Source organism: Pteropus medius, unplaced genomic scaffold (genome assembly GCF_902729225.1).
Source record: "Pteropus medius unplaced genomic scaffold, Ma_sr-lr_union100, whole genome shotgun sequence".
NCBI lineage: Eukaryota > Metazoa > Chordata > Mammalia > Chiroptera > Pteropodidae > Pteropus > Pteropus medius.
Window position 1 is genome coordinate 4,301,430 of NW_024342466.1, and position 24,840 is coordinate 4,326,269.

Below are 24,840 nucleotides of genomic sequence, written 5' to 3' on the forward strand. Positions count from 1 at the left end.
ACCCCCGCCCCCGGAAGTTTCTTAACGAGCATATAGCAGCTAACACCAGAGGCAGCTCCCTAGGACGCTAGGGAATAATTTAATAGCGGACAGGGCTGGGAGAAGAGCCTTCTAGGGGAAGAACGGATGGGTCTCGAGGGGGAACAGCCGGAGACGAGAGAGTCTGCCATGTCTGTTTACGCAGATACAGGGGGGTCTTTTTTCTTCACCGCTATAAAATCCCCAGGAGGATCCATGGCAGCCTGACTCCCAGAGGCAGCTGCTTTTAGTGGCGAGGGGGCTCCGAGGAACCTTCTTTCTGTATCTTCTGAATCTCAAATGCCCTTGGATAAAACTTTCACGCCAACTCTGGGGTCCCAGTTGGTACCCACACCTGAAAAATCTGGACCTCGTACTCGTCTCCAGATTCACTCCACAGGAGCGATCCTGTTGGATGTAACTCGTCAGCCAACTTGGATACACAGTGCCGCTGACTTCACGTCTTCCGCGGTCCGGGCCAGCGCGTCGCGAACCCAGCACAGGCACCGGCACTCGGCACCGCTGCGTCCCGCCCAAACGTTCCGCCGCCGCACCCCGGGCGGCCGCGCGGCCGCTGCCCCCTGCGCCTGACGCGGCCCGGGCCCCCGCCCAGCGCCGGGCCGGCGGGCCTGGCGGAAGGCGCCGGGACGGAGGAGTGCGGCGACCTCCCGGGAGGGCCCCGGCGGCGACACGGCCCCTTCCGCGACCCGTGAGGAGCCCCTGCCAACCGCGCGGCCTCACCTGCAGGCGGAGCGCCGCCATCGCGCGAAGGCGGGCGCGGCGACTCCGGCGCCGGAAGCGGAGCCCCCCTCGGAGCGCCGCTTCCGCCCTCCCCGGTGCGCCGCTTCCGCCCTCCCCTGGCAGGCGCGACGGCGCGGGGCACGCGTTCCGCCGCGGCCCTTCCCGGGACGCGTCCCGCGCTGGGCCCGGCCGGCCCGGCCCGGCCCGGCGGCGCCGAGACCCTGTGTTCTGCTTCGTGCCCGCGCTGCTGGGCTTCCCCGCTTCCCAGAATTCTCGGCTAGCGCGACAAAGGGGCTTCGCCTTCGCTGTACGTTCGCTTCCTGTTGGTTGAAGATCCCTCAGAAGAGCAGAGGTGAAACGGGACCGCCACGTCCTGTGCTTTCATAGCAGGTCCCTGGAGAGGGCAAGAGCCTTCCCGGAGCGGGTTCATGTTGGGGCGGAGACAAGGAGGCCGAGAGTCCCAGGTAAAGATGTTTAAGACTTTATTTATTGTGAGGACGAATACTGTGGACTCGCACCAAAAGTCAGGTGTGTTCCGGAAGTGTCTGACTCTCCAGGGGCACTCCAGAGGTCTTTACAGTTAAGTACTATGACAAGTAATAAAATGGCAGGAACTAGAACTACAGCACGTGTCCCCTTATAAACACGAGCCCTCCGGACTCAGAGGTCTGGTTTCCTCTGGGGATGAAAGCCAGTAATGTTCCAGTGCAGTCCGTTGTTAAACACTTTCACGGCTGAAAGCTTTTCTGAAACATAGGGTTCGCTGAGCCCCATGCCAGCCAGAAAAGGACCAGGTCCTGGGGCGTACAGGCTACGCCACCGCAGCAGTGCTGGAGAAGGCAACGTGATTGTGGCCTGGGGCTGGCAGGGCTCCTTTTACACATCAAGTAGGGCAAGAAAGATGCAAGTTGTTTCCAAAGAACTGACATTGGCTCTAAAGGGGGTGGGAGGTGAGGCGGGGACCATCCCAGGACAGGTGCAGACCCCAAGCAAGAAGCACTGGCTCCTTTGGTGTTTTCCGGCAGCAGCCCCAGGGTTCTACCCAAGAAGGGGAAACAGGCACCGGGGAGTGAATTCCCCACTCTGACACACACCCCGGGAAGGCAAGCAGTCTCGTGCTGGTTTTGCCCTGCCTTTGTTAACCGATTAACCCCTTTCTAGTCTCTTCCACCCTCTGGCCTGCTGTAATGAATTCATGACATCTCAGAATTTTCTCCTTGTCGTTGTATTCATTCTTAAATTTCAGATTTAGACCTGTGATAATTCGGGAATAGAGCCAAAAGGCGGTGATTGTGGGAAAAAATAAAACGGTGTGCTCTCTCAACTGCCTAAATTCTGTTGCTCGTAAGCCCCAAACCTTAGAATTAAGCATTCCTTCTTGTTTTATCTACTTGGTTCTGAACTGAGAAAAGGAACTTGATTTTTGCATGTATACAATGTACAGAGTGGCTGCTCCATGCCAGACACTGGGCTGGGCGCCAAAAATGCCTTTCTACACAAGGGTCACGCCAACGAAAAGAAAGGCTATGATCTGTGTGGAACCAAAGAATTGGTTTTTGTTATTTTTTAATCTTTTGTTTTAAAACACTCAACGGTCAGCACCTCAAAATAAACTGTTAATGCTTTTACACCCAAAGCCTGAGAAAAATCCCATGTGCCACCCCCAGGCCCCGGAAAGAATCAAGGACCCCAAGCAGTGATCCAGCTCGGGAAATGAAGGGGCAGCTGGGCTGCGGGGACCGCTCCGAAGCCGACAGCATCTTTGGTTTGGTATGAGATCTGCGCCCTCTGCACTCATACCTGACACACAGACAGGAGAATGTCAGTGTCGGACTCAGAACTTTTCTATCCAAGTCTTTCTGGGAAGAACACTCTCTAAGTAGCGAACGTTCTAAGTGCCATCAGGTCAGAAGAGTTTTAATTATTTTTTCTTATAAAGAAGGAGCGGTTCTTGGAGAGTGAGGACTTTGCATTATCAACCCATTACACACCTGTCTGAAAAAAACATTCTGTAACTTTTTTGTTTTGTAAGCATCACAAACACTGTAAGAATAAACGTTTGGCTTTTTTCCCCACTTTTGAAAACAGTTCTTAGAACATAAGGAAACTCATTTGAATTCTGAAAAGTAAACATCACTTTTTCCCTAAACACTTTAAAAGATACATTTCTAAAAACCCTGCCTTTACCCTCACGTGATGGCAGGGAGACAGCACTTTCTCACTTTCAAAAGGATGGAGACGGAGAAATCCGAAATCCTAGTTGAGAAAAACGTTAACTGTTATCTGAGGATCCTAAAACATCATACAGTCGAGCGCTTCCTAAACGCGCACTAGAAGCTGGCGCAGGACCATTCTGCAGGAAGCCTGGCCCCTGAGCATCTTCCCGAGGGCTCCGGGCAGGAGGAGACTCGGAACTGCAGAAAGTGGTGAACTGCAGAAAGTGGTGACGTGGGGGGAAAGGGCGGGAGTCTTCATTTTTGCTTTCTTCCTGCTATGAGGAGGGGGGAGTTTTCCTCTTACCCTCTAGCCACTCCCTCCCCCGAACACAGATAGAAAATACAGGCTGGACTGCGTGCGCTTGAGCTGGTTGTTTCAGAGGCCGATGCTCTGGAGCCCAGGAAGGAGTGGGAGGGGCCGTCTGAGTGGGAGTGGCACCGCCACCTGAACAAGAGTGGGACGGTGACAGGGCTGGTGCCCCACGCTGTGGCAGAGGTGGCTCCAGGCTGGCTGCAGGTCATCCGGGGGCGCTGGGAGGGCACTGTGGGTGAACAGCACAGGCCGGCTGCAGAACCCACTGCAACCAGAGCCTGGACAGGTGGCGGGCCGACCCTGACGAGCTGTGCCCGGGGAGAAGGGACGCACCTGAGACCACCACGCGCTCCCAGTCTCCTCGGCCTGAGCTCCGGCCCCCCACACTGTTCGAGGCTAAAGCTCTCCCCAGCTGTGGCGAGTGGGGGCATAGAAACGGAAAAACAAAGAAACGAAGTGGTTCCCACCCGGCATCGTGGAAGAACTCATACAGCCCGAGTCAGGGTAACTGCTTAACAAAACTGCTTTAATTTGGAAAATGTCCAAGAAAATAAATTAATGAAACACTCTGGCCGCTTAGTTGGCAGATGAATCCTTACTAATTCTAAAGCCCTCTAACAGCACAAAACTCAACACTCAGTTGAAATAACACCATGTTGTTTCAAGATCGTGGAAAAAATGAACCCCAAGTCTATTTTATAAGCTTAAAGTCATAGAGCACCCCTGGCTTTTGTTCTAGTATTTACCACACTCGCATATGCGTTTTTAGAAGGTGGACCGAGCCTAATTCCTGAGAACACGATTTCCTGACTGAAGCCATTGTCACGGGGGTCCCCCGGGGCCCAAGGCCGCTGCACTCGGGGTGCTGCTCTCCGTCTCCTGACCCACAGAGGATGGGACTCCACTTTCTGAAGAAAGAAGAAGATGTTGGAACATCTGCTAACAACACAGGACCCTAAAATGCTCTGCTTCTCTCTGGGAGAGTTCCTAGGAGCAAAAGGTGTCTGAGGGGCCCTTCGGAACCCAGCCGGCAACACCCAGAGTTCTGGGGCTTGCTGAGGTGCTGCGGGGGGCTCTGCGCTCAGAGCCATCGACACTAACTCGGTATGCCTGCTCTGAGCGGTGGTGACAGACACAGGCTGCTGCCTGGTCACGTGGCCAAGAGCCAACCCTGCAGAGCGGGGCCCCTGGGCCCCCAGACTCAGACCGTCACCAGCTGCACTTCTCGACCCTTGGCCCCGACACCTCCTGTAGCTGCCGCCTCATCACAGGCTCCCGTGGGCACTCACCTGCCTCTGACACCCACAGCCAAGCTCTGGACTCCAGTGGCATTCAGGGGCCTCTGGGATGGGACCAAGCCCCATTTGTTTCGTAGGTGACAAGCCAGCTACAGCCCCTGACATTTGTGTCCAGGAGAGCATGGAGGATGGAGCCTTCTGTACCCCCAGACCCAGAAGGCAGCCTGGGGGACCTGCTCACCCTCCTTGGCACAGTCCACACCTCTCACCTGACTTGTTGACTCGACACACCTCCTCCCAGGTGTAGTCAGCAAGGTTCACAGGCTGCGTCACCCAAGGGTCTGTCACCAGCTTCTCCAAAGTGGTGCGCTGCTCAGGCACAGGCTGCAGCAGCCCAGACATGAGGTTCATTAGATCTGGGGACGTAAAAGCCCACCCTGGGCATGGGGCCGAAAGACCGACAGTGGGCAGGGCTGGGGTCAAGTGGCACACATCTGCAAACCACGGTGCTGGTCCGCCCCCAGCGGCACCTCTGGGCAGGAGGGAGCCCTGGAACCCCCATTTTTAACTAGCACCCCAGGGTTTCTGGTGCACAAGGCCCCCAGCTGTGCTTTGAGAAAGGCTGTGAGAGGTCTGTCACCTCTGACATGAACGCTTGAGTTTGAGATCCTGCCCCACACACTCGACATGCAGAGGTCCCTAAGCGCGGCCTGTTCTCGGAGGCTCTGGCTATGCAGAGCCGTGAGTGACACAAGGCGCACATGACAGCAGAGAGGAGGGGGGCACCTGGCAGGAGACCCAGAATGGGTCCCCACAGGAAGGAAGCGCAAGTTCTGGGAAGAGGCCCACCCTGGAGTCTGGATTTGGGTCCCACTTCCTCTAACAACACGGGTGTTACCTCACTCAGGGTCGCTCTGAGCCTCCCTGTCCCAGAAGTGTCCTAAGAGCCTAGTGAGGGAGCACGTGGACCAGCCATCGTGGGTGGGACAGCATGCAGCAAGAGCTGCCGTGGCAGAGGACCCTGAGTGCCAGCAAGCCCCGCCAGTCCCCTCCTGGGCCGCCGTGGGCTGCCTATGACCCTCAAATGCACAGGCTGCGGCCCTAAGCGCTATGCAACGGTGACGGAAGGTGGGGCTTTGGGAGGGGACCATCGTGGGCGATCAGATGAGGTCGTGAGGGCAGGCCTGTGACAGGATCAGCGCCCTCATACGAAGAGTCCAGAAAGCTCGCTCCCCGTCTCTCCACCTCCTTGGCACACGGAGACAGGAGGCGGCTCCAGCAGGAACCGAGCCCGCCAGCACCCGGCCCGCGGCGCCCAGCCCTCAGGCTGTGGGAGTGAGCAACTGTCGCCCAAGCCCTGTTTGTGACGTCCGCCACGGGCAGCTGAGCCGACCAAGACACAGGCTTCTAACCCAAGCAAAGAATCCCAGGCACGGATGTGATGCGTGATGATCTCGTCACCTCCCGACTCACGACAGTAAGTGATGACTACGGAATCACGAAACGTCGACATCGGGGGGGACCTCAGAACCCTGTGTCCCAGCGCCCTCGCGCTCCTCCAGCTGCAGGTCCCGAGCTGGCCCAGCCCAGACTCAGGACGTCCCTTCTCGGTGGAGCCCACGCCCGCCGCCCCACACTGGTCCTCACTTCAGAGGCAAACCACCACCATGGCCCTGAGGGGACCCCTAGGCTTGCTGGCATGGGAGCTGCCGGGGGCCAAGTCCCTCCATCCCCACAAGTGACAGTCACTGCCACGGCCAAGCTCACAGGCACTGAGGTTGTCTCAGGAGAGCGCCCCTGGGAGCTGAAGGGGGGCCCTCGTAAAGATGCAGTTACCGCGGTACTTTCAAGTCACATGCACGTCATCCTCAAGTTCAGATCAAAGTGGGAGGAACGGGCAGAAAAGAGGATGGTGGCCTCAGCATGGACAAAGGTCAGGGGACAGGGCAGGCAGAGCGGCCACCGCAGCCACGCTCACCTTCCGACACCGGGTACGGAGGGCTTATCGCCGCCTCCATGGTCTCCTCCAGCTCGCAGAAGGGGTTCTCCTCAAAAACCAGCGTGTACAGCGTGACTCCCAGCGACCACATTTCCAGCTCCGGCCCCTTGTAGCTGCCGCGGGAGAAGGAAGCATTCATGGCGGACCAGCCCCGCACGTGAGCCCCGGGCCCCAATCACCTGGGAGGGGCTCCCAGGGAGGCTTGCCATACTCCTGGTCACACTCTCAATGTCCAGCACGTCCGCCGCCAGCCAGATGCCACCATGCACCAGGAGGGAGAGAAGAAGCAGAGCTATGGCACTCGGGCAGCTGAGACACGAACTCAGGCGGCAGAATGCTAACCACAGGCAAGAAACAGTGCACATGGCACATGGGCGCAGAGCACAGTGTCTGGGGGTATTGGGGGGCTTCCTGGAGGAGGTGGAGAGAAGGCACAGCAGGCAGAGTGCGAGGCACCAGGCCCCACTGGGATTCGGCTCACCAGGGCCACTGAGAGCCACAAGCGGTTTCAGAACAGGACAGTGGGCCCTTCAGAGAGATGGCCGAGGCGAAGGATGCTCAGGGCACAGGTGAGAATACTCAAGGACAAAGTAAGGCAACGGCATCAGGGACAGAGAAGAAAGTGACGAGAAGGTGTGGGGGGAGGGGCCCCGGGGGCTGCACCGGCCGGAGGAGCAAGCTCTGGGGAGAAGGCACCAGGTGCACTGTTGTCACAGTCCCCTTCTGGCCCCCGCGCACGGGGCACCTAAGAGGCACCGATGCTGCCAGGTACTCATGCGGTTGAAGCTGCTGCCAGCGGGGCACCGGGGCGGGGCGGGCTGTCCCCACACATGTGCCCCCGTGCTGCTCGAGGCTGCTGGTCACGCGGCCTGGAGCTCGGGGAGTGGACTAGGAAGCAGCGGCACTTCACCAGACAGCAGATTTAGGAACGGTGGCCGAGAGAAACTGGTGCGTGAGAAGACGGCCCAGGACAGAGCCCACTGCCACCCAGGGGCCACAGAGAGCCTAGGGACATCAGGAGGCAGAAAACCAGGAGACGGGAGGGCTCAGGGCAGCAGCATGGCCAGGAGTCATGAGGACAGACCTCAGGGGAGAGATGAGGCCACATGAGCGAGAGCGAGGATATCAGATCCGCGTTTTGTTTTTGCATCGTTTCTGCTCTGGAGAAAGAGACTGCGAGCTTTGGAAGCTGAAGAGAAAAATTCAGCACAGGAGAACAGGGGTCAGCACGCTCTTTAAGGGCCCAAGACTTAGCATCTTAGGCTGTGGGCCACACAGCCTTTGTCACGGCCACTCCTCTCTGCCATGGCAGCACAGTGGCAGCCACAGACACGAGCGGGCCAATGTGTGTAGCTGTTTGCCAATAAAGCTTTATTATAAACACCCGTGGTGAGCCAGATTTGCCACAGTTTGCCAAGTCCTGGTGTAGAAGGCCACGACAACGATGAGGGGGAAGCAGAGCCCTGAGGACAGGGTCCAGAGTCAGAGCTCAGAGCACCTTTGGCCACGGGGAGAGCAGGGAGGGAGCTCAGGGGAGGGTGTCCGCAGCCCACCAAGCCGCGGAGGGAGCAGACGGGCACAGGGCACCAGAAGCGGGGAGCGTGGCCCCCTGGGGAGGGCAGGAGGTAATGAGCAGCACCCAGGGCTTCCCCGGCTTGGAGACTAAAATGCGCATAAGTGCCACCACCCCATGTCCCTGTGGGAGCTTCACAGCCCAGACACAGGGGTAGGGTGAGGGCGGGCGAGCCACAGGCACATGTCATGGTCCCAAGGACACATAGTCCCTCTCCAACACTGATGACACGATGGCCACCACAGGACAGACAGCAGCCAATGGCACTCTGGGGCACTAGAGTGACCAAATTATATCTTAAAAAATCCTGCAGGGCTCTCCTTAGACCCCTCTCACTAACGCGCACCGTCCGGTGGCTCTGGGTGGCCATGGGCGTGACGGGGAGGGCTTCTCCAGCGCTCCCTCCACACTCGCCCGTGGACCAAAGCCCGGGCATAGGCTCACGGGGCCAGCCTGGCCTGTAGCGGGCTGGGGCAGGAGTGCACAGCGACTCCACATTCCTGACTCTGAAATGAATCGGGACTTGAGCAGACACGGGGATCAGAGCCCCTGGTCACTTCTCACACCAGTGCTGATTTCTCTGAGCCTCAGGCCCGGCAGGGAAACAGCAATGGCTACAAGCCAACGCCCTAGACTCAGGGCGCTGGACTGAAGTCCGGCTCTAGCCAGGTCTGAGTGTCCCCACGCCTGTCACAGGAGAACAAGACCGAAAGACGCAGGCACAGAGGGCGCAGTGCAGAGTGCTGCAGCAGCAGGCAGTGAGGGCCACGCAACGCTGTGACAGTCCTGACCACACCTCTCCTGTCGGGGCAGCTTCACTCTACCTGACTGACCGACATGCGTGCAGGTGGGACAGAGAAACGCCTGTTGTCCGGGTCTGACCTGACAGTCCACGTCACACGTGTAAAGACATTTTATATGCAGACGAGCAGGAAGCAGACCTGTTTGCACTCAAGCCCCAGCACACCTGAGCAGCGATGTCCCGAGTCCCGGGGCACAGGCCCCGCCCAGGGCAGCCTCAGCTCCCAGGCTTCCCCGCAAGGATGGCACTCGGCCACACTCCCGGGACCCGCCTCTCTCTCCCCCTGCAAGAGCGGGAGGCCGGGGCGGGCCAGGGACGGCTCCTGCAGCTGGGGGTGCTGGCCCCGCGGGTCAGTGCTGCTTCTATGGCTTGATTTCCTTGCTCTACAGATGGCCGACCCAACAATATTTTACCGCGATAGATTATTATTCCTGTCATCGAAATAAGTCAACCCAACTAAAGAAGAATCCTCTTCACTTATTTGACGCGTCCCATCTTTTGGGCCTCTTTTATCTTCTTCTTAACTTTGTTATATAAAACCGCAAACATAAAAGTTGAGAAAATAATAGACTGAACCCCTGAACCCGTCACCCTGCTCCCCCAACCAGTATCACTTTGCCCGCCTGCCGCTCACTTCATCCCTCCATGTCTTCGTCGCAGAGGCATGAACAGAAGCCATTTTCCCACCTGAAACCCCCCGGTGGCGGCCCCGCCCATACGTACGGGCTCCCCATGAGGACCTCGGGCGCGCAGTACTCAATGGTCCCGCAGAAGGTGTAGAACAGCCGGCCCTGCTCCAGGTAGGCCGCGGAGCCGAAGTCAATGAGCTTGATCGTGAAGTCCTCGGCGATGACGATGTTCTCGTCCTTGATGTCCCGGTGGATGATGCCCCTCGAGCGCAGGTACCCCACCGCCGACACCAGCTGAAATCGGGGCCACAGTGGTTTTTCGCAAAGCGATCCAAGGGAGACACGCAACTCGAACGAGGGTGGATGAGAACGAAGGGAAGAGCGACACGGAAGGAAAGGGCGCTGTCACTCACGGTGGAGGGCGACGGGAGGCCCGACCGACCCACCGGAGGCAGGCGGCTCCAGGCGGCCGTGCCCGCCGTGGCCGGCACACGCGACACCTGCGAGCCAGCAAGGTGAATGCGTGACTCTTTGAAAACCGCATTATCATCATCTGTGATGAGGACACAGCACAAGATCTGCCCTCTCGGCAAACCTGTAAGTCCCCCACTTCCCATCTCGCACGTGAATACGAAGCCTTAAGTCCTCGCTGTCTCTGCTACACGTGAAAACTTCCCGGCGGACACTCACTCGCCCCACGCCACCCACCACGACCACCTCGCAGGAAACACACACAGGCCTGAGCAGAAGCTAGAGACACGTGGGCTGCTTTACTGCGTGGGGGCTGGAGGTGGCCCTGCCTGGGAAAGCCTCGCATGGCGCCTTCGGTTCAGGGCTCGTGTGGCAGTTAGGAGCCAAGTCTGCGACCTCCGACGCGAGGCTGAGTGCCCGCCGTGTCCCCCACAGTGTGCAGGACTCTCAGCGACACTGACTGACGGTCCTGCCCTCGGGACGGCTCCACCTCCGCAAGCCCAGTGACCTCGCCCGACTCGGAAGGGGAGCCCAGACCGCACGCCCGGCGGCGGATCAATAAAAGCAGGATTTCAGTTCCGTTTCCGTGGATGAGTAAACTTTCTCACCAGTCACGGTCTGGTCACCAACTGTACCAATCCACATAGTGACTTGTGGATGCAGTCAGTCACTTTGATTATCAGAGACAATTTTATATTTACAAATGAATACCTTTGAATCAGATGCAATAGTGAACAGAAGATTAATTAAGCCCAATTAACTTATAACTAATAAGTAAATGCATATTTACATATACATATATGCAAGTGTATATACACCTGCACATTTATACCCACACACATATACGACATGCATGTGCACACACAGGTGCACACACATGCACACACATGCATGCATATACACACGTAGACATTCATACGCACGCATACGTGCACACACACAGATCAGGGTCCAGGCAGGAAACAAACCACACATTAACCTGAACGCGGAAAGTTTCATCAGGTTCATTAACTACAAAGGGCTCAAGAGAACCTGAACCTGGATAAGAAGCCACTCTCCCCACAGGTCCCCACGTGCCCCTGCTGCTGGGAGAGCTGGTCTCAGGCCCCAAACCCCGCCACCGAGCAGGTAAGACACTGAGCGCTGGTACCACGCACACACACGTGTCCAGGTGACGAAGCAGTTTTATAAAACTGAGTCCATGCTTACGTGTGACAGCGCTCGCCACGCACACGGATTTACCGATGGGCTTTGGTGCTTTCTGCAAACCGCGACGTGCTGAGCACTGTGACTGCCTGTGTCAGCTGCCCCAGAATCGGTCAAGCAGCAGCCCCTCACAGGTGGCCCCCACTGCTACCTCAGACACAAAGGTCTCGGAGACCAATCTCTGCCATGAAGTAAAGCAAACGCCTGTACGATCCTCTGACACAGGAAGACAGAGGGACAGGACATCCTTTTTGCCAGAACCATGACACCTGACAGTTCGGAGGCGGTGCTCAGAAGCTGGAAATCTAGTGCCTTCCGGGGGTTAGAGCTTGGAGGAAGAAATACCAACTTCAGAAAGTGCCGTGAGGTTGAGGTGACTTGCTCGCCTCTCCCTTCCAGGACATTCTTCTGCACGCGCGCCTCGGAAGTGCTGTCTGATGCCACACGCCCGGCGTCACCATGTCGGCACTAGGCGACCCTACGGCAGATGAGTGACGACTCCCTGGTGGTGGACAGGGCCCAGCCGAGCCCGCTGGCAGTTGTTGCCCATTTTGAGGGTGGCGTGGATAGTCCGTGTGTGTAAGTCAAGCTGAGACATTACGGCCGCCTCCCACCCGCTCCGGGGCGGAATGTGGCCTTGGCCGTCCGTCCTCCCCGACCTCACTCTGCGCTTCGGCCAAGCATTCTCAAACTCTCTCTCCTACTCTATAGAATCCAAAACCGAAGACTAAGTCCATCTCCGAGGGGAACCGAGTGTGGGCCACACTCACCTGCCGGAAGATGTGGCTCGCCAGCGGCTCGTCCAGGCTGGGGTGGCGGTCGATGAACGCGAAGAGGTCCAGGCCAGAGCCGTGCTTCTCCATCACCAGCTGGAAGAACCCTTGGTTCTCAAACACGTCCAAGACCTGGGGAGAGACAGCGCTGGGTCTGGCCCTGCCGAGATGCCTGCAGATGCGCGTGGACGACGCCTCCGGGGAGCCGCCAGGGCCGCGAGACCAGAACCGCGCTCCACCTTGATGATGTTGGCGTGCTCCACGCTGGACAGAATCGCAATCTCTAACGTCACTTTTCCGAGTTTGGGATCCTCGACCCAGCAATCCTCCAAAACCTTTTCCTTCTTAATGAACTTCACCACCACCTAAGCGGGGAGCAGAGGGGAGACACGGCTGCAGACATTCCCCCAGGGCCATGGGACCTGCTGCCCATGATGGCTCGTGGCGGCAGAAGGAACCTCCACGCGCACCTGCCCGAATCCCAGGACGTGACGGAAGATGCTGATTAACAAGCCTCGCAGCAGGAGGACAGCGGCTGAGTGGCCGCGGCCTCTGGCGGAAAGAGGGGGCCATGCAGACCTCGGCGCAGGCACTCCCAGAACACCCTGCATCACCCCGATTTCTCAACAGAGGTTGGGACGTCCTGGCTGAGAAAATGACACAAGAGGCCTGAGAACTAGAAACTAAACGACCATCCTTCCCGTCAGTTCTGAGAACCAGTCGGGGCTCGACAAGAGAGACGGACACAGAGGAATAGGAGGGAGGCGCCCTGAGCAGCTGGTGATGGCAGCCAGGAAGGGCAACGGCAAAAGGTGCCACTTGTAACGGAAATAAGCCCCGTAGGTCGCTGAATGGTCACCTTGTCTCTCAGCAGAATACCTGCAGCCAGGTGAGTGCCAGGCACGCGGCTGAAGGAGCGACACGGCGAGCAGTGACCGCGGGCCAGGCCTGCTCTAACTTCAGTGAGACCCTGACAGAGATGACAGAAAACCCGCCCTCGGGAGCTCATCGTCTGCCAGGGAGAGAAAAGACCCCAAGCGCATCGTGGGCCTGGGAGAGTGAGTGCTGGGAAGGGAAGGGCCGCGGAGAGGAGTTCGGGGTCGGGGGGCAGAGGAAGCTGGGGCGAGGCTGTGAGACCAGAGGCAGCTGGGGCGGCAGCAGAGCCCGGGAAAGAGGCAGGAAGGACACTTAAGACGTCTGCGGTGTCAAGTGTCTCTCCCAGCCTGATGGCTTGGATGCCAGCATGTGAGCGGTGACAAGCAGATAAATACTGAAGATCCTTCGAAGGGAGGGTCATCATGACTGGACAGGCCAGATGAGAGAGATTCAAGAGGAAGCAAGAAGATGAGCTTGCCACTTCCGGGGAGGGCGGCCGGGGGTTGGGGGACGAAGCTCTAGTCCAGCAGGTAAAGGGGAGGTGTCTGCTGCCTGGCCAGCTGCAGAGCCCAAGCAGACAGGAAGGAAGTCTCCCCGGGCCCCGGCACACCCCTCAGATGAGCGTCAGCGGAAAGCAGGGGCAAGAAAGAAGGGGGAGAATTAACAGAAGGACCTGATTCTCTTCAGATAAAGAAAGCTTCAAAGACTTGGATCAAAGTTTTACCAAGTCTCAAGCAAGAATAAAGAACATACACACAGAAATACATCCTGCTGAAACTCCTGAAGTCCAAAGATTAAAAAAAAGAAGAAAGAAGAAGAAGAAAATCAAGTTGCTGGCAGCAAAAGTCACTCCAAAATTACACTAGATGACTCCAGACATGGTATATAAAAAGTTCTAAGAGGAAAAAGGCCTGTCGTCACACATCCTTCCTAGGAAAATTAATGACAAATATATTCCAACAAATGAAAAACTAACGCAGGAAAGAGAAGAAACGATATAAAAATAATGGCGACTTAACAGAAGGACAAGAGTCAAACACTGAAAACTACAAGAACATTGTCGAAAGAAACAAGATCTAAATAAGTGGAAAGACACCCCATGTTCCTGGGTGACACGATCCGATACTGTTCAGATGGCAAAACTCCCCCAAACTGACCTGAGCGAGACCCCAGGGCTGTGCCATCCTGTGAGCTGTAGCTTAACTCTTAAAAGTCTATTTTCTGGTTGGCCGCTGTCCTTGATCATGGCCTAACAGTATGTAAAATGACACCTCTGTTTTCTGAAAGGCAAAAATACTCATGTGTTTCCTTTTACCCAAGAGAAGAACTTTGGGGCTTCCTTCTTCTTCCTTTGGGTCTAAAGGTCTAAAGAAACCCCTAGGGCCTATCGGATTCCTGATTCAAAACAAGAACGAGAAGATCCGACTCAGAGAAATTAAAGGTGACAACGGGAACTTAAGAATTAGACTGCATGGAAGCACGTGACAGCAGTAGCAGTATGTGTTAACGTGGCCAAAGTGTACTTAGAAGACCCGACGCAGTAAATGCTTTTAGTATGAGGAACAGCTTAAACACTACTCAGTCCAATAAGCTGGAAAAATAGCAATAGTAACTCATAGGAAGTATGAGAAACAATTAAAAGAAAACAAAAATATTTGATGAATGAAACAGACAATTCTTTGGCAAGTCTAGCAAAGAAAAGAGAGGGAACGTAAGGATTCGGACAACCGAGGGGACGCCGCTCGCCACAGACACAAGCCCAGGCACAACAGCGCACACACTGATGCACCAGCGCGCCTCTGCAGGGCTCACACGGCTTACACACAGGAACGAAGAAGAAAGTCTTACGTAAGAATATAAACGGGGAAAAAGTTCCAAATAAAAATATTTGCAAACCAAATTCAGCAACACATTAAGAGTGTTGAAACATAATCAAGGACCAATTCTACGAACGGGAGCTCTTTACGTCAATTACAGGAACACAGATATGCTCATCTCAAAAGACGCTAAAAAGACATTTGATAGAACTCGACACTTATTCTTTACAAAAACATTAGTGAGCAGAAAATAAAACGAAATATCCTCAAACAGAAGGTATCCATCAGGAAATAAAAGGGGCCAGTGTAATGCACAGGGGCACGGCAGGAGAAGCGTGGCGTACCTGTCACTTCACCGGGCTCTGCAGGTCCTGCCAGGCGACAGGAGGGAAGGCAAAGCAAGGGTGACGAGACACAAACAGAAAAGGAGAGACAACTGTCATGGCGGGCAGAGGGATGCTCGTTCATCTAGAAAACCACAAGGGCCCACTGAAACGTCACTAGAAGCAGAAAGACTTTGACGCGGATACACGACGTGTCGGCTCAGACACGCAGCTTTGGCAAAAGCCAGCGTCAGTGAGCGGAAAGCCAGGGGGCAGGACCCCACGTTGCCCTCCCGGGAGTGGGCGGGCCGGCCCGCTGCCCTCCAGGGGCCGAGTACCTCCTTGTTCTCCTCCTTGTGCACCGCAGTCCACACGAAGCCGAAGGCCCCGCTGCCCAGGGGGCTCAGCGTGCTGTACTTGTGTGAGTAGGCGCCCTCGCAGGCCGCCAGCCCTTCCAGCTCCACCGCCCCAGGGGCTTCCGCAAACCACGGCCAGCTCCTGAGCGTCTGCAAGTGCAAAGGACGGTCTGCGGGGCCACACGCGGCTGTGCCAACACAGAGGAGGCAGCAGCAGGCGTGGGTCACCCCACGTTCCCTGCAGCCGTGGGAACAGCAGCACTTGGGCCTCCCGTGCCCTTGGGGACCCGAGAGCCAGGCGGCCTCGACACACAGTCGGAATGTATTTACACTCCACCCTGCACGTGGGGCACACGCACACTTAAAATCCTACACGTGACTTCATACTTACACAGGACATTAGAAGACAGTGTTAAAAAGCCACGAACAGACTGTCTCCCATCCCAGGGGAAACAGACAGAACCGCTGGCTGAGAACCCTCCCCACACAGAAAGGCGGGGCTGTGGCAGAGGCCCACCTGGCCCCGGCTGGCCCCGGGGAGCTCACACACGGAGTGGCTGGAGCTGGGCAGGCTGGCCAGGAGCAGGTGGGTCCGTGGGGCCGGGGCCAGGTGGCTGTGCAGAAGGTCCTTCACCAGCCAGCAGCAGAAGAGGGGCGTGGGGCCCCGGAGCTCCACCCGCTTCACCTGGAAGTGCACACCTGGAAGGGGAGGCGAGAACGCACAACCTGCGCTGATCCCTGAGGAAGAAAGCACGCTCGCCTGCACGGCACGGGGACCACACGGAGCGCTGAGGACAGTGGGCAGAGGGCACCCAGGAGAAGGGAGGCGTGGAGGGCGGCATCCCGTCCACGGGAAGCACTTGGGAGACCTGCCAACGCAGATGAGCCTGGAAAACGTGCCCCCGACACGCCTGACACGCGGGAGTCTCTGCCTCCGAGTGAAGGAGTGTGAGGGCTCCAGTGCAAATGTGCAGGTGTGCCTGCTGCAGTCCACGGAGCCACGATGAACCACGCGCACACACGTGTGGAGGCGTCCTCACGCGCGCCCCCCGCAGGGTAAACACCAAAGCAAGCCCGGGTGTCTTTTTCATGGGTGGGAGGCTTACCGGCAATTTTCTTTTTGTTTCTATTTTCTAATATTTCTCCAATAACATGTATTACTTACATGACTTTAAAGTTTAGAATGAAAGCTTACTAAGCAATATTACAGAGTCAGCAATGAAAACACAACTGGCTAAAATAACGTTAGCTATTAAGAAATTAGGAAAATAAAGAGGAAAATAAAACAAATAAAATGAACCTCAAAGGGGCAAGCGAAAGGGCCTGACCATAACACCCTCCCACAGTGAAGATTTTTAGAGATCAGAGGAGCCTGAACCCCAAAAGCTCATGAAGAACCACCACGAACACCTCATTTGGCTTCTTTCTCCGCCCCTCAGGGTGACCCCCAGACTAGGCCAGCAGCTCCCAGAGCCCACCCTTCCTGGGCACTTGTCATCCTAATCTTTGAAACCCTACCAGGGTGAAGCCCCAGCAGAGCCCGGGACGAGGAAGCCCCACAGGCCACCGCGTGTGCCCGGGGCCGCCACGCCTCCCCCAGGACGCACTCAGCAGCGAGCCGTCTCGGTGGCAGCAGCTCCCGGCGTAGGTGCCCTCCTGGATCTCGCACTGCAGGCCGGCGGCCCTGGGCATCGCCGAGCTGTCCCCTCTCACAGGCGTGGAGGTGACCTGGATGCTCAGCCTCGGCTCCTCCGACGGGCACGTGTCCGCGGGGCCGGCTCCCAGCATGGCCAGGATGCGGCCCGGGGTCTCTCTGCCATTCACACTGTCACACTCCAAGGACTCCAAATGGGTGTCAGACGGTTCTGGCCGGTCGCGGTCCAGAGGGCACTCACGGAAGCGCTGGCCTTCGCCAAGAGCACAGTAGGTGCCAGCCAGCAATAACAGCTCCCTGTCATCCACTGCCTCTGACCTCGGCCCATGCACCGCACTCACATCCACATCGGAGCCCGCCAGGGAAGGAGAGGCTGTCCCCACATGCTCAGACGAGGCACAGGAACAGTTCGAAGAAGTTCGGTCCGCCCACTCGCTGAAAAAGAGCTCCTTGAGGTTCCAGGAGAACGAATTCCCACTGGCCTCCCGGGCCCCCACCGCGTCCAGGGCGCCAGGGACGTCCGTGGCCAGGGCGTAGCAGGCCGCGGAGCTGCCCGAGCGGCCAGCATGCAGGTCTTGGCCTCCGAGGTCACACAGCGACACAGGGGCGGAGAGCGAAGGGTGCTCGGCTGGGACCAGCTCGATGTACGAGACGCCCAGAGGCCCCCCAAAGCTCGATCTGGACAGCTGCTCCTTAATTAAGCAGGTCCGCAGCTCCTCCCGGTCATTCTGCGCTCCCAGCCACGGCTCCTCAAAAGCGGGCCTGGAGGCCAAAAATCGCAGCCCAGAGGGGCTGGGAGCTGAGGCCGGGCTCCCCTGGGGCACGCTGTGCTCGCCCTCACATCCAGGGTGCAGCCCCAGCAGGCCCGCCCCTGTCGGCTGCCCTGCAGAGTCATCCCGAAGGTCTGGGTTACTGGCACTGCTCAAGTCCGTGCATTCCAGCTGTGCTGCCTGGGATAGGCCGCTCGCTTCCGCGCTCTCGTACCCATCCTCAGTTGGGGTCTGAGTTTCAGAACTGTCGCATGAAACAAATGACCTGGTGTCCACCATGTCAGACCTGCCTCCTCCCAGGAGGTCCTGTTGGAGACTCTCTGTTGGGGCAGGTTCCGCTTTCTCTGGGACAGGGTCCCGCTGGTCCTCAGGCAGTGACCGTTCCTGGGCTGCCGGGCTTCCTTCTAGGATACTGTCCACCCTGGGGATTATGATACAGATGACACTGACTTAGGAGCCATGGAGAAGTCAAAAAGAGAGACCACATGGCCTTCTCCTCTATGAGAGACAAGTACAAAGCACTCAACAGCATAAACTCATGACAGAGAAAAAAACACTAAATTTTCTAACCAAGTTAAAAAATAAAGCACCAACTCGTATTTCCAGCTGAATCCATGTTTAGCAATGATTACTCAGAGACTACCACGGAGCGCCCAGGACCACACGCTCAAGGCCGAGTCGGGACGCCCTTTTCCAGTGGGCGGGCGCCCCCAGCCAAGCACCCAGCCTCGGCCACGTGGCGGGCACCTCGCAGAGGGTGGGAACAGAGGGGAGAAGAGACTCAAGAGTGTTGTGTGTCCTGCGCAAAGCTGACCTGTTACTGGCTGCAAATGGCACCTGACCTCACGGCCAACAGGAAACAGCTCAGAAGGGCCAACGCAAGGACCAGGAGGGCCGGGGGTAGGGGCTGCCAGGCTCCTGAGAGCTGGGACAGAGGGCCAGGACAGAGGGCTCACGGGCATGTTCAGCACAGGGTGGCCACCAAGGAAGAGGCTGCCACAGCCCAGACAGGTGACAGGCGGCTGGCCCAGCTGCTGTGGCGCCCACTCCACTGACTTGCGCCAGCCCCAGGCCGGACACCAGCACCAAGACCAACAGAATGCAGCCATGCGCAGCCTCGCCAGGCAAACACGCCGCCGACCTGGCCGACCTTACCCCAGAGGTTCAGAGAGGCCCATGAGAGCGAGGACGGGTGCCACAGAGGAAGGAGCCACGAGCAGAGCTCTGAGGGGCAGAGAAGTTGGCTGGGGGCCGAGAGGTGAGGCCAGGGGCTGCAGAGGCCAGGCAAACGTTATCTGCATCTCTCGCCACATCCACCCCTCCACCCTATCCATCGACGGAGGAGACCAGCCCTGTGCCAGTCTCGGGGGCTGCAGGTCCTCTGCGTGGTCGGCAGATGAGGCAGCAGCGTCTCACTCCCCTCGGCAAGCCAGCAGCAACCCCTCTGATGTGGCCACAGGGTCAGGCCCGGGGCAGCTCTGCACTGTCCCTCCTGTCTCCACGCCTCCCCAGCAGCTAGATGTCACCCTGTCGCTAAATTCTGGCTGAGATGAGAAAATGGGGGGTGGGTCTTCTCCCCCTCCCCTCCCTTCTTATCCTTAGCTGTGATAAGCAGCGGGGACATGGGGACCCGAGACCCCCTGGCTGTCTGGGGGCCTCGCTCAGGGCCTCGGCACCTTGTCTATAGTCTAACGGTCCACTCGGCTTCCTCGGCAGCCGGCCGACAGGAAGGCCGAGCTCCCGGGGCACTGGGAGGGCAAGCACACGGCCTGGAGGAGACACTGACTTGGTCCCCAGAACACGAAACGCTCAGGGTCTCGCTTCCCGACTTGTTCCTCAATCCCCAGCCTCGCTGTTTTCACTGTTTTAGCTCATTTCCTTGACTGGACCATAATTCGTAGAAACGAGCCTGCAAGTCTTTTGCGATGTTCTTCTGTTGAGCAAATACGTGAGTGAGTGAACGCGTGAAGGAAACGGTAGTGACTGCACCGTGTGTGTTAGAGACGCAAATCACTGCTCAGAACTGAGAGGCTGAGCTGCCCGCCTCGGGGGGAAGCAGGGGAGCGACTCACTGGGGGCACCTCCTCACTGCACGGCACGAAGCTCAGTGCAGAGCAGAGCATGCGCCCCCCGAGACACCCCAGCAGCGAGCGGCCTCGGGGCAGGCCCATCCGGCGGCATGCGCCCACGGGCAGAGCCACTCCTCATCTGCGGATGAGCACACGGCAAGGAGGGCGAGCAGCCGCACTGCCCACATCACCAAGAGTGGGCTCCATGGTCAAGTAAGAAGAGGCCAGGGAGTCTAAGCGAACAACAGGAAGCAGCCACAGCACCCGCCCACAGGAGACTCCCCCTGAACCGAGGGTTGGACGTGAGGCAGTTGGAGCCTGCAGCACACAGAAGGTCTTCGAGACATACACGTGTGTGCACGTGTGCGTATATCCAGAGGACGCCCTGCGCAGTGTGATCCTATTAGTGCTACAGGGACAAGGGCAGCCGTGTGTGAGTACACGCATGCACATGCATCGTGTACTTTTATAGTTAAGTGCATTGAGGAATGCTCTAGAAAGATATAACTGCTCGCAGAGGCACCCTGGGGGAGGTTGGGATCTAATTAGGAGAACTTAGTTTTTTGTTATTCTTCTGTACTTTATAAAAAAGCATACGTATTCATGTATTATACATTTTTAAAATCATTTCAAGAATACTGGAAAACATGACGACATGGTGAGCAAAAGAAACCAAACATAAGGGGAGGCATAGTTCAAGTTCAAGGATAGTCCCTCTGGCCTGCGTCCTGGCCCCAGGGCATGAGGGGTGCTGGGTCCCGGTGCGAGAGCAGAAAGTGCGTGGTCACACGCACACCCAGTGTGTGGCACGTGACTGCTTGCTATGCTCTGCACGAGAGGACTGTGATAGTGGGTTTTTTATTCTTACTTTTCTAAATTTTCCAAATTTTCCAACATGAACTTCTTTTAGTCTAAACAGAATACTTCATTTAAGCCTGTACACACAGAACAGATTCAAATGGTTCTAAAAATGAGAAAATTCTGCTTATCAGTTCCCTGGAAACTACTAAAAGTTTCCTTACAGGTAAACGAGGGCTGTCGCATAGAGGCTGCTGGGGACTGCACCAGGTAACATGGAGGAACTTGGCCTTCAGTTCACCTGCACCTCTGACAGAGGACTTACCCCGGAGTGGGCCGAGAGGGGAGGGAAGAAGGGCGACCACCTCCAGGGTCCGCTTGGGCCTGGGACTCAGCGACGGCTTCTTGGCTGCCCAGTGGCTTTAGGGTGTCATCTCGTGGCCGTGTGTGGTCACCAGCAAGCACGTTAGCCCCTGGACCTAGCAAAAGAGTGTTTCCTATTCACAGGCCCCTGCAGATGGGTCTCTTCTTCTCCCCATGACTCAACAGCTGGGCAGGGCTGGCCTCCTAACTCCGTCACACCTGCCTGCAGCATGTCCCAGATCCAGCCACCTCTCAACATCCAACGGGCACCCCAGATCAGGCCAGCACCCTCTGCTCTCCCCGCGGCTTTGTCCTGGGCCCTGCCCTCAGCAACATGAGCCCACCGACATGAGTTAGAGCAGGGCCCTCATCAGCCGATGGCCCCCTCAGGGCTCCAGCCCCTAAGATGACCCCACGGCCCTGCGGCCTGACAGCTGCCACCCTCCCCAGGCCTCCCGGCCACCTCTCCAGGGGGCCTTCATAGGCCCCAGAGTGAAGGCTGCACGTCCCACTGCTAGTCCCTTCCCGTACACGGCACCTATGCTGTGAGCCACCCGCCTCCCCACCAGCTCTACGGGGCCCAGCGCAACTCTGCGCGACAGGGCCTAGCGCACCGCAGGTCAGTCGCGCCAGAGGGGCGAGACCATTCTTATCAGCCAGCAGTCAGACAAAGGGATCGTAGCCTCTGGCTGACACCACGTCTCCAATGCATAAAGGAAACCCCATGTTAAAAAGTGGCCATTTGAAGAGTCACCGACTAACACGGCACTTTTTAAAGCAAAACACCTCAGTCTGATTTCCAGTGCCCCCAAGTGACACTGTGGGGCAAGCTGCGTCCCCCGTGACGGGGGTGGGACCACATGCTAAAGAAACATCTCATGAAGCCCAGAAAACTGAACACCATCTGACAACAAATGTTCATTTTACCAGTCAGATGCTGTAGTCACATTATTCCCTCAGCAACTGTATTAAATCTACTGTGTTTATTCAAACACCAGGTCTTTTCACAAATCTGTCCTCAGGTGACAGTACATAAACCACCCTGGGCTTGCCAGGGGTCAACAGCATCGCATGAGTGCCATCTTGTCCTGAGGTGTGACCCTGCCACTGATGCTTGGACTGTCTCGTGGCCTCGTTGCCTCCGTTCCCCCCCACAAAACAGAGGCCAGAGACCCAGCACCGCACCCCATCAGCCCACGGGGACAGGGAGGAGGCGGCCGAGCCGGGGTGCAGCTCCTCCTGGCTCATTGTCCACAGAAGGCAAGTACCAAGGAGGCTGCAAAGCGGCCCACTCCCTCCCAGGAGCCCAGAGCCAGGGAGGGTCCCACTCCTCGCAAGGCCCTCAGAGCCTGCCCTCACAGCACGTGGCCTAAGGCAGTCAGCAAGGGGGGGCTTAGGAGACATTTGGGGATAACTTTAGATGTTAATCAGAAGGACAGCGATGAGCATAATAAAGAAACCCTGCTGTGACAATTTAGTTCAGGGTTGGCCAGTGTCCATTTCAGCTCAGCCTTAAACTAGGTAGAGCCGCGGAGGTGACTTAGAGAAGACTGCCAAACAGCTCCTGCGTCCTAGACACACCCCTGAGGGGATCGTCCTGGGGGAGTGCCAGTCCTCTCTGCTAACACAGCAGTGAGACACACGTGTCCCATCCCTGGAAACACTAAGGCCCACCAGACAGAGGAACACCGAGCCCACGCAAACTGTGCCCCCCGCCCCCGCACACCACACCCCCACAGCCCAGCTCCCTGCAGTCCCCTGGGGCGGCACGGGCAGGGTGGAGCAGGCGCCTGAGAAAAGAAGGCTAAGCCTCACCCTGGCCCTGCTGGGGGTCCCCGGGCAGCTCCCCGGGCCCACTCTGGCTGCCCAGGTCCAGGCAGCGGGCCAGGTCTGGTGGCAGTAAGGAACAGTCGTACGCGAGGTCCATGTGGTGGTAGAAGCCCGGGATCAGGAAGGTGATGTTCTAGAAAACAGACAGTAGCACTCAGACCCCCAACAAGCCAGACCCACCGAACCGCCCGCCACCCCTCCTCCCCCCCAGGAGAAAAGGAAGCCGCAGCGAGCAGGTCTCTGGGTGTGTCGTTCCTCCAGAGGGGGGAGACCCATCAAACTCCTCTGCCAGGCCTCACAATCAACAAAGAATTCATGGCTTTCCCCCTTTTTCTTGTGAAAAAAAGAAAATGAACACCCTATGAAGCAGGTTGTTCCGACATCTTTCAAGCAGATGCCTAACATTCACCCATGTTCTCCTCAGGCCTAGGAGCCCGTGTTGGCAAACTTCTTACTCGGCTCTCAGGGAGTGACTGTGCCCTGGCAGTAAAGGACAAAAGGCCCTCAAGCCACAGGAAATTGACCCCCGGGGTCCAGCCAGATGGTGCCAGGCGTGGTTTCTGAGAGAGGGTCCAGGCCCAGGGGCTGCAGGGACACAGGCCTTCCCTGAGCCAGCATGCCCCCGCTCCCAGCCGGCCCTTTGTCTCGTGAATCTAGAACACACTCTAACCCCGGGTGGGGGGAGAGGGCACCCACCGCACTCTCTCTGAAGGGACCAGCCATTTCCCTTTTTTGTAGTCCTATTATGCAACAGAGAGAGACCTGTTTCTGGAGCCTCAGATGAGGTCAAAGTTCTGACCGGCTGTCACTGGGTCTGGGGTCCGCCCCAGTGTTTGACAAGAGAGGATGGGCGCTCTGCTGTGTGTGGCAGCAGCCCATGGGGCACACGCCACAGGCCTGCACCTGCATCTAGGAGCCAGACTAGCCAGGCCATCAAGCAGGGGGCTCATGTCCCCTCCCGGGGAGCCCAGGGAACCACTGAGACCGCCAGAGGAGGGGCATTCTGAGGCTGCCTAAGGCATAGCCCCAGCTGGCAGAACGAGCCTGGAACAAAATGAGCCGTTCCACTAAAGTTCAGCCCAAAGGGCCAATTTGTGACCAAAACACTCTGGGTCTCTGGTGGTTTGTTTGCAGTAACTGATATGGGACTGCTCAGTGACCTCGGATAAGAGGAAAGGGACAGCTGCCACTCCCGGCAGCCTGGCCCTCAGCATGGAGACTTCTACCTCCTTACATTCAAGGAAAGTGCAGTACAAGAAACAAGGTTCTAGAAACACCTTCCTCTGACCCTGACTGCATGACGGCTCCCCCATGGCCCCCAGGACAGTCAGGGATGTGCAGACAAGCCCCACCTGGGGGTGCAGAGAGAATTGCCACAGCCGCGACACGCCCTTGTCCAAGAACTCAGACCAGACTCGCTCAGGAAGAGCCCCTCCCTTCCTCGGGTGGCCCTGGGGATGGCCCGCAGGGTCACGGGGTGCTCAGTGTGGGGTCCAGAGGAACGAACGGGGAGTGGGGCCGGCAAGCAGGACTGGGAGAGGCGGAAGCTGTGGGACACGGACCAGCACCCCCACGGGGAGGCCCCACCTTGCCCAGGAGCTCAGACTTCCCGTAACCGAACAACGTCAGCGCGAAGCTGTGGTTGATGCCGTAGATGGTCCCGTCCGGCAGGAGGGTGACAAGGCCGCTGACGGTGGAGAACGCCCAGACGGACGCCCAGTAACCCTGCTGCGGGGCCCCGGGGCCGCCCTCTGCCTCCTCCCCGCTGGGTCTGGACTTCAGCTTTATGCTCAGAGGGAAGGTGGCGCCGTCCTTGGCTCTTCCGACAGCCCTCTGAATCTTGAGAGTCTGAAAGAAGGACCCCACTGAGCGCGCACGCAGCTCCCGCGTGGAGTCTTCGCTGCTTAAGCTTGAAATGTGTGCCACGCTCATCACCGGGGTCCCCAGGGCACCCAGCTCCCCGCACCTCTGCCCTCCTCCCTCAGTCTCCCCAGGGCAGGCAGGG

General features: G+C 57.6%; 2 protein-coding genes and 1 long non-coding RNA gene across 9 annotated transcripts in view; 1 reads left to right on the forward strand and 2 right to left on the reverse strand.

Annotated features, from left to right (window-relative positions):
• The window catches only part of MTERF4 (mitochondrial transcription termination factor 4), a 3,740-nt gene extending 2,846 nt beyond the window's left edge, over positions 1-894 (reverse strand). The window contains 1 exon segment of the mRNA XM_039861100.1: positions 760-894. Coding sequence (XP_039717034.1) covers positions 760-780 — 21 coding nt within the window. The 5' untranslated portion in view covers positions 781-894.
• Positions 895-910: 16 nt separating this feature from the next.
• LOC120601398 (uncharacterized) lies at positions 911-2,834 on the forward strand. Its single transcript, XR_005652430.1, has 2 exons — positions 911-1,223; positions 2,397-2,834. It is a non-coding gene; the product is annotated as an uncharacterized LOC120601398 (long non-coding RNA).
• Positions 2,835-3,793: 959 nt separating this feature from the next.
• PASK (PAS domain containing serine/threonine kinase) overlaps positions 3,794-24,840 on the reverse strand; it is a 31,839-nt gene continuing 10,792 nt past the window's right edge. For 4 of the 7 annotated variants that reach the window (XM_039861073.1, XM_039861082.1, XM_039861090.1 and 1 more), the window contains exons 7-18: positions 24,423-24,683; positions 22,821-22,968; positions 20,968-21,121; positions 16,959-18,196; positions 15,869-16,050; positions 15,334-15,501; positions 12,219-12,344; positions 11,977-12,111; positions 9,624-9,823; positions 6,505-6,638; positions 4,796-4,942; positions 3,794-4,196 (exon numbers count right to left, since the gene is read on the reverse strand). In XM_039861073.1, coding sequence (XP_039717007.1) covers positions 4,111-4,196; positions 4,796-4,942; positions 6,505-6,638; positions 9,624-9,823; positions 11,977-12,111; positions 12,219-12,344; positions 15,334-15,501; positions 15,869-16,050; positions 16,959-18,196; positions 20,968-21,121; positions 22,821-22,968; positions 24,423-24,683 — 2,979 coding nt within the window. In that variant the 3' untranslated portion in view covers positions 3,794-4,110. Of the gene's footprint in view, positions 4,197-4,795; positions 4,943-6,504; positions 6,639-9,623; positions 9,824-10,667; positions 11,764-11,976; positions 12,112-12,218; positions 12,345-15,333; positions 15,502-15,868; positions 16,051-16,958; positions 18,197-20,967; positions 21,122-22,820; positions 22,969-24,422; positions 24,684-24,840 lie in introns of those variants that run through there. The other 3 variants (XM_039861091.1, XM_039861093.1, XM_039861092.1) reach the window with 3 other exon arrangements.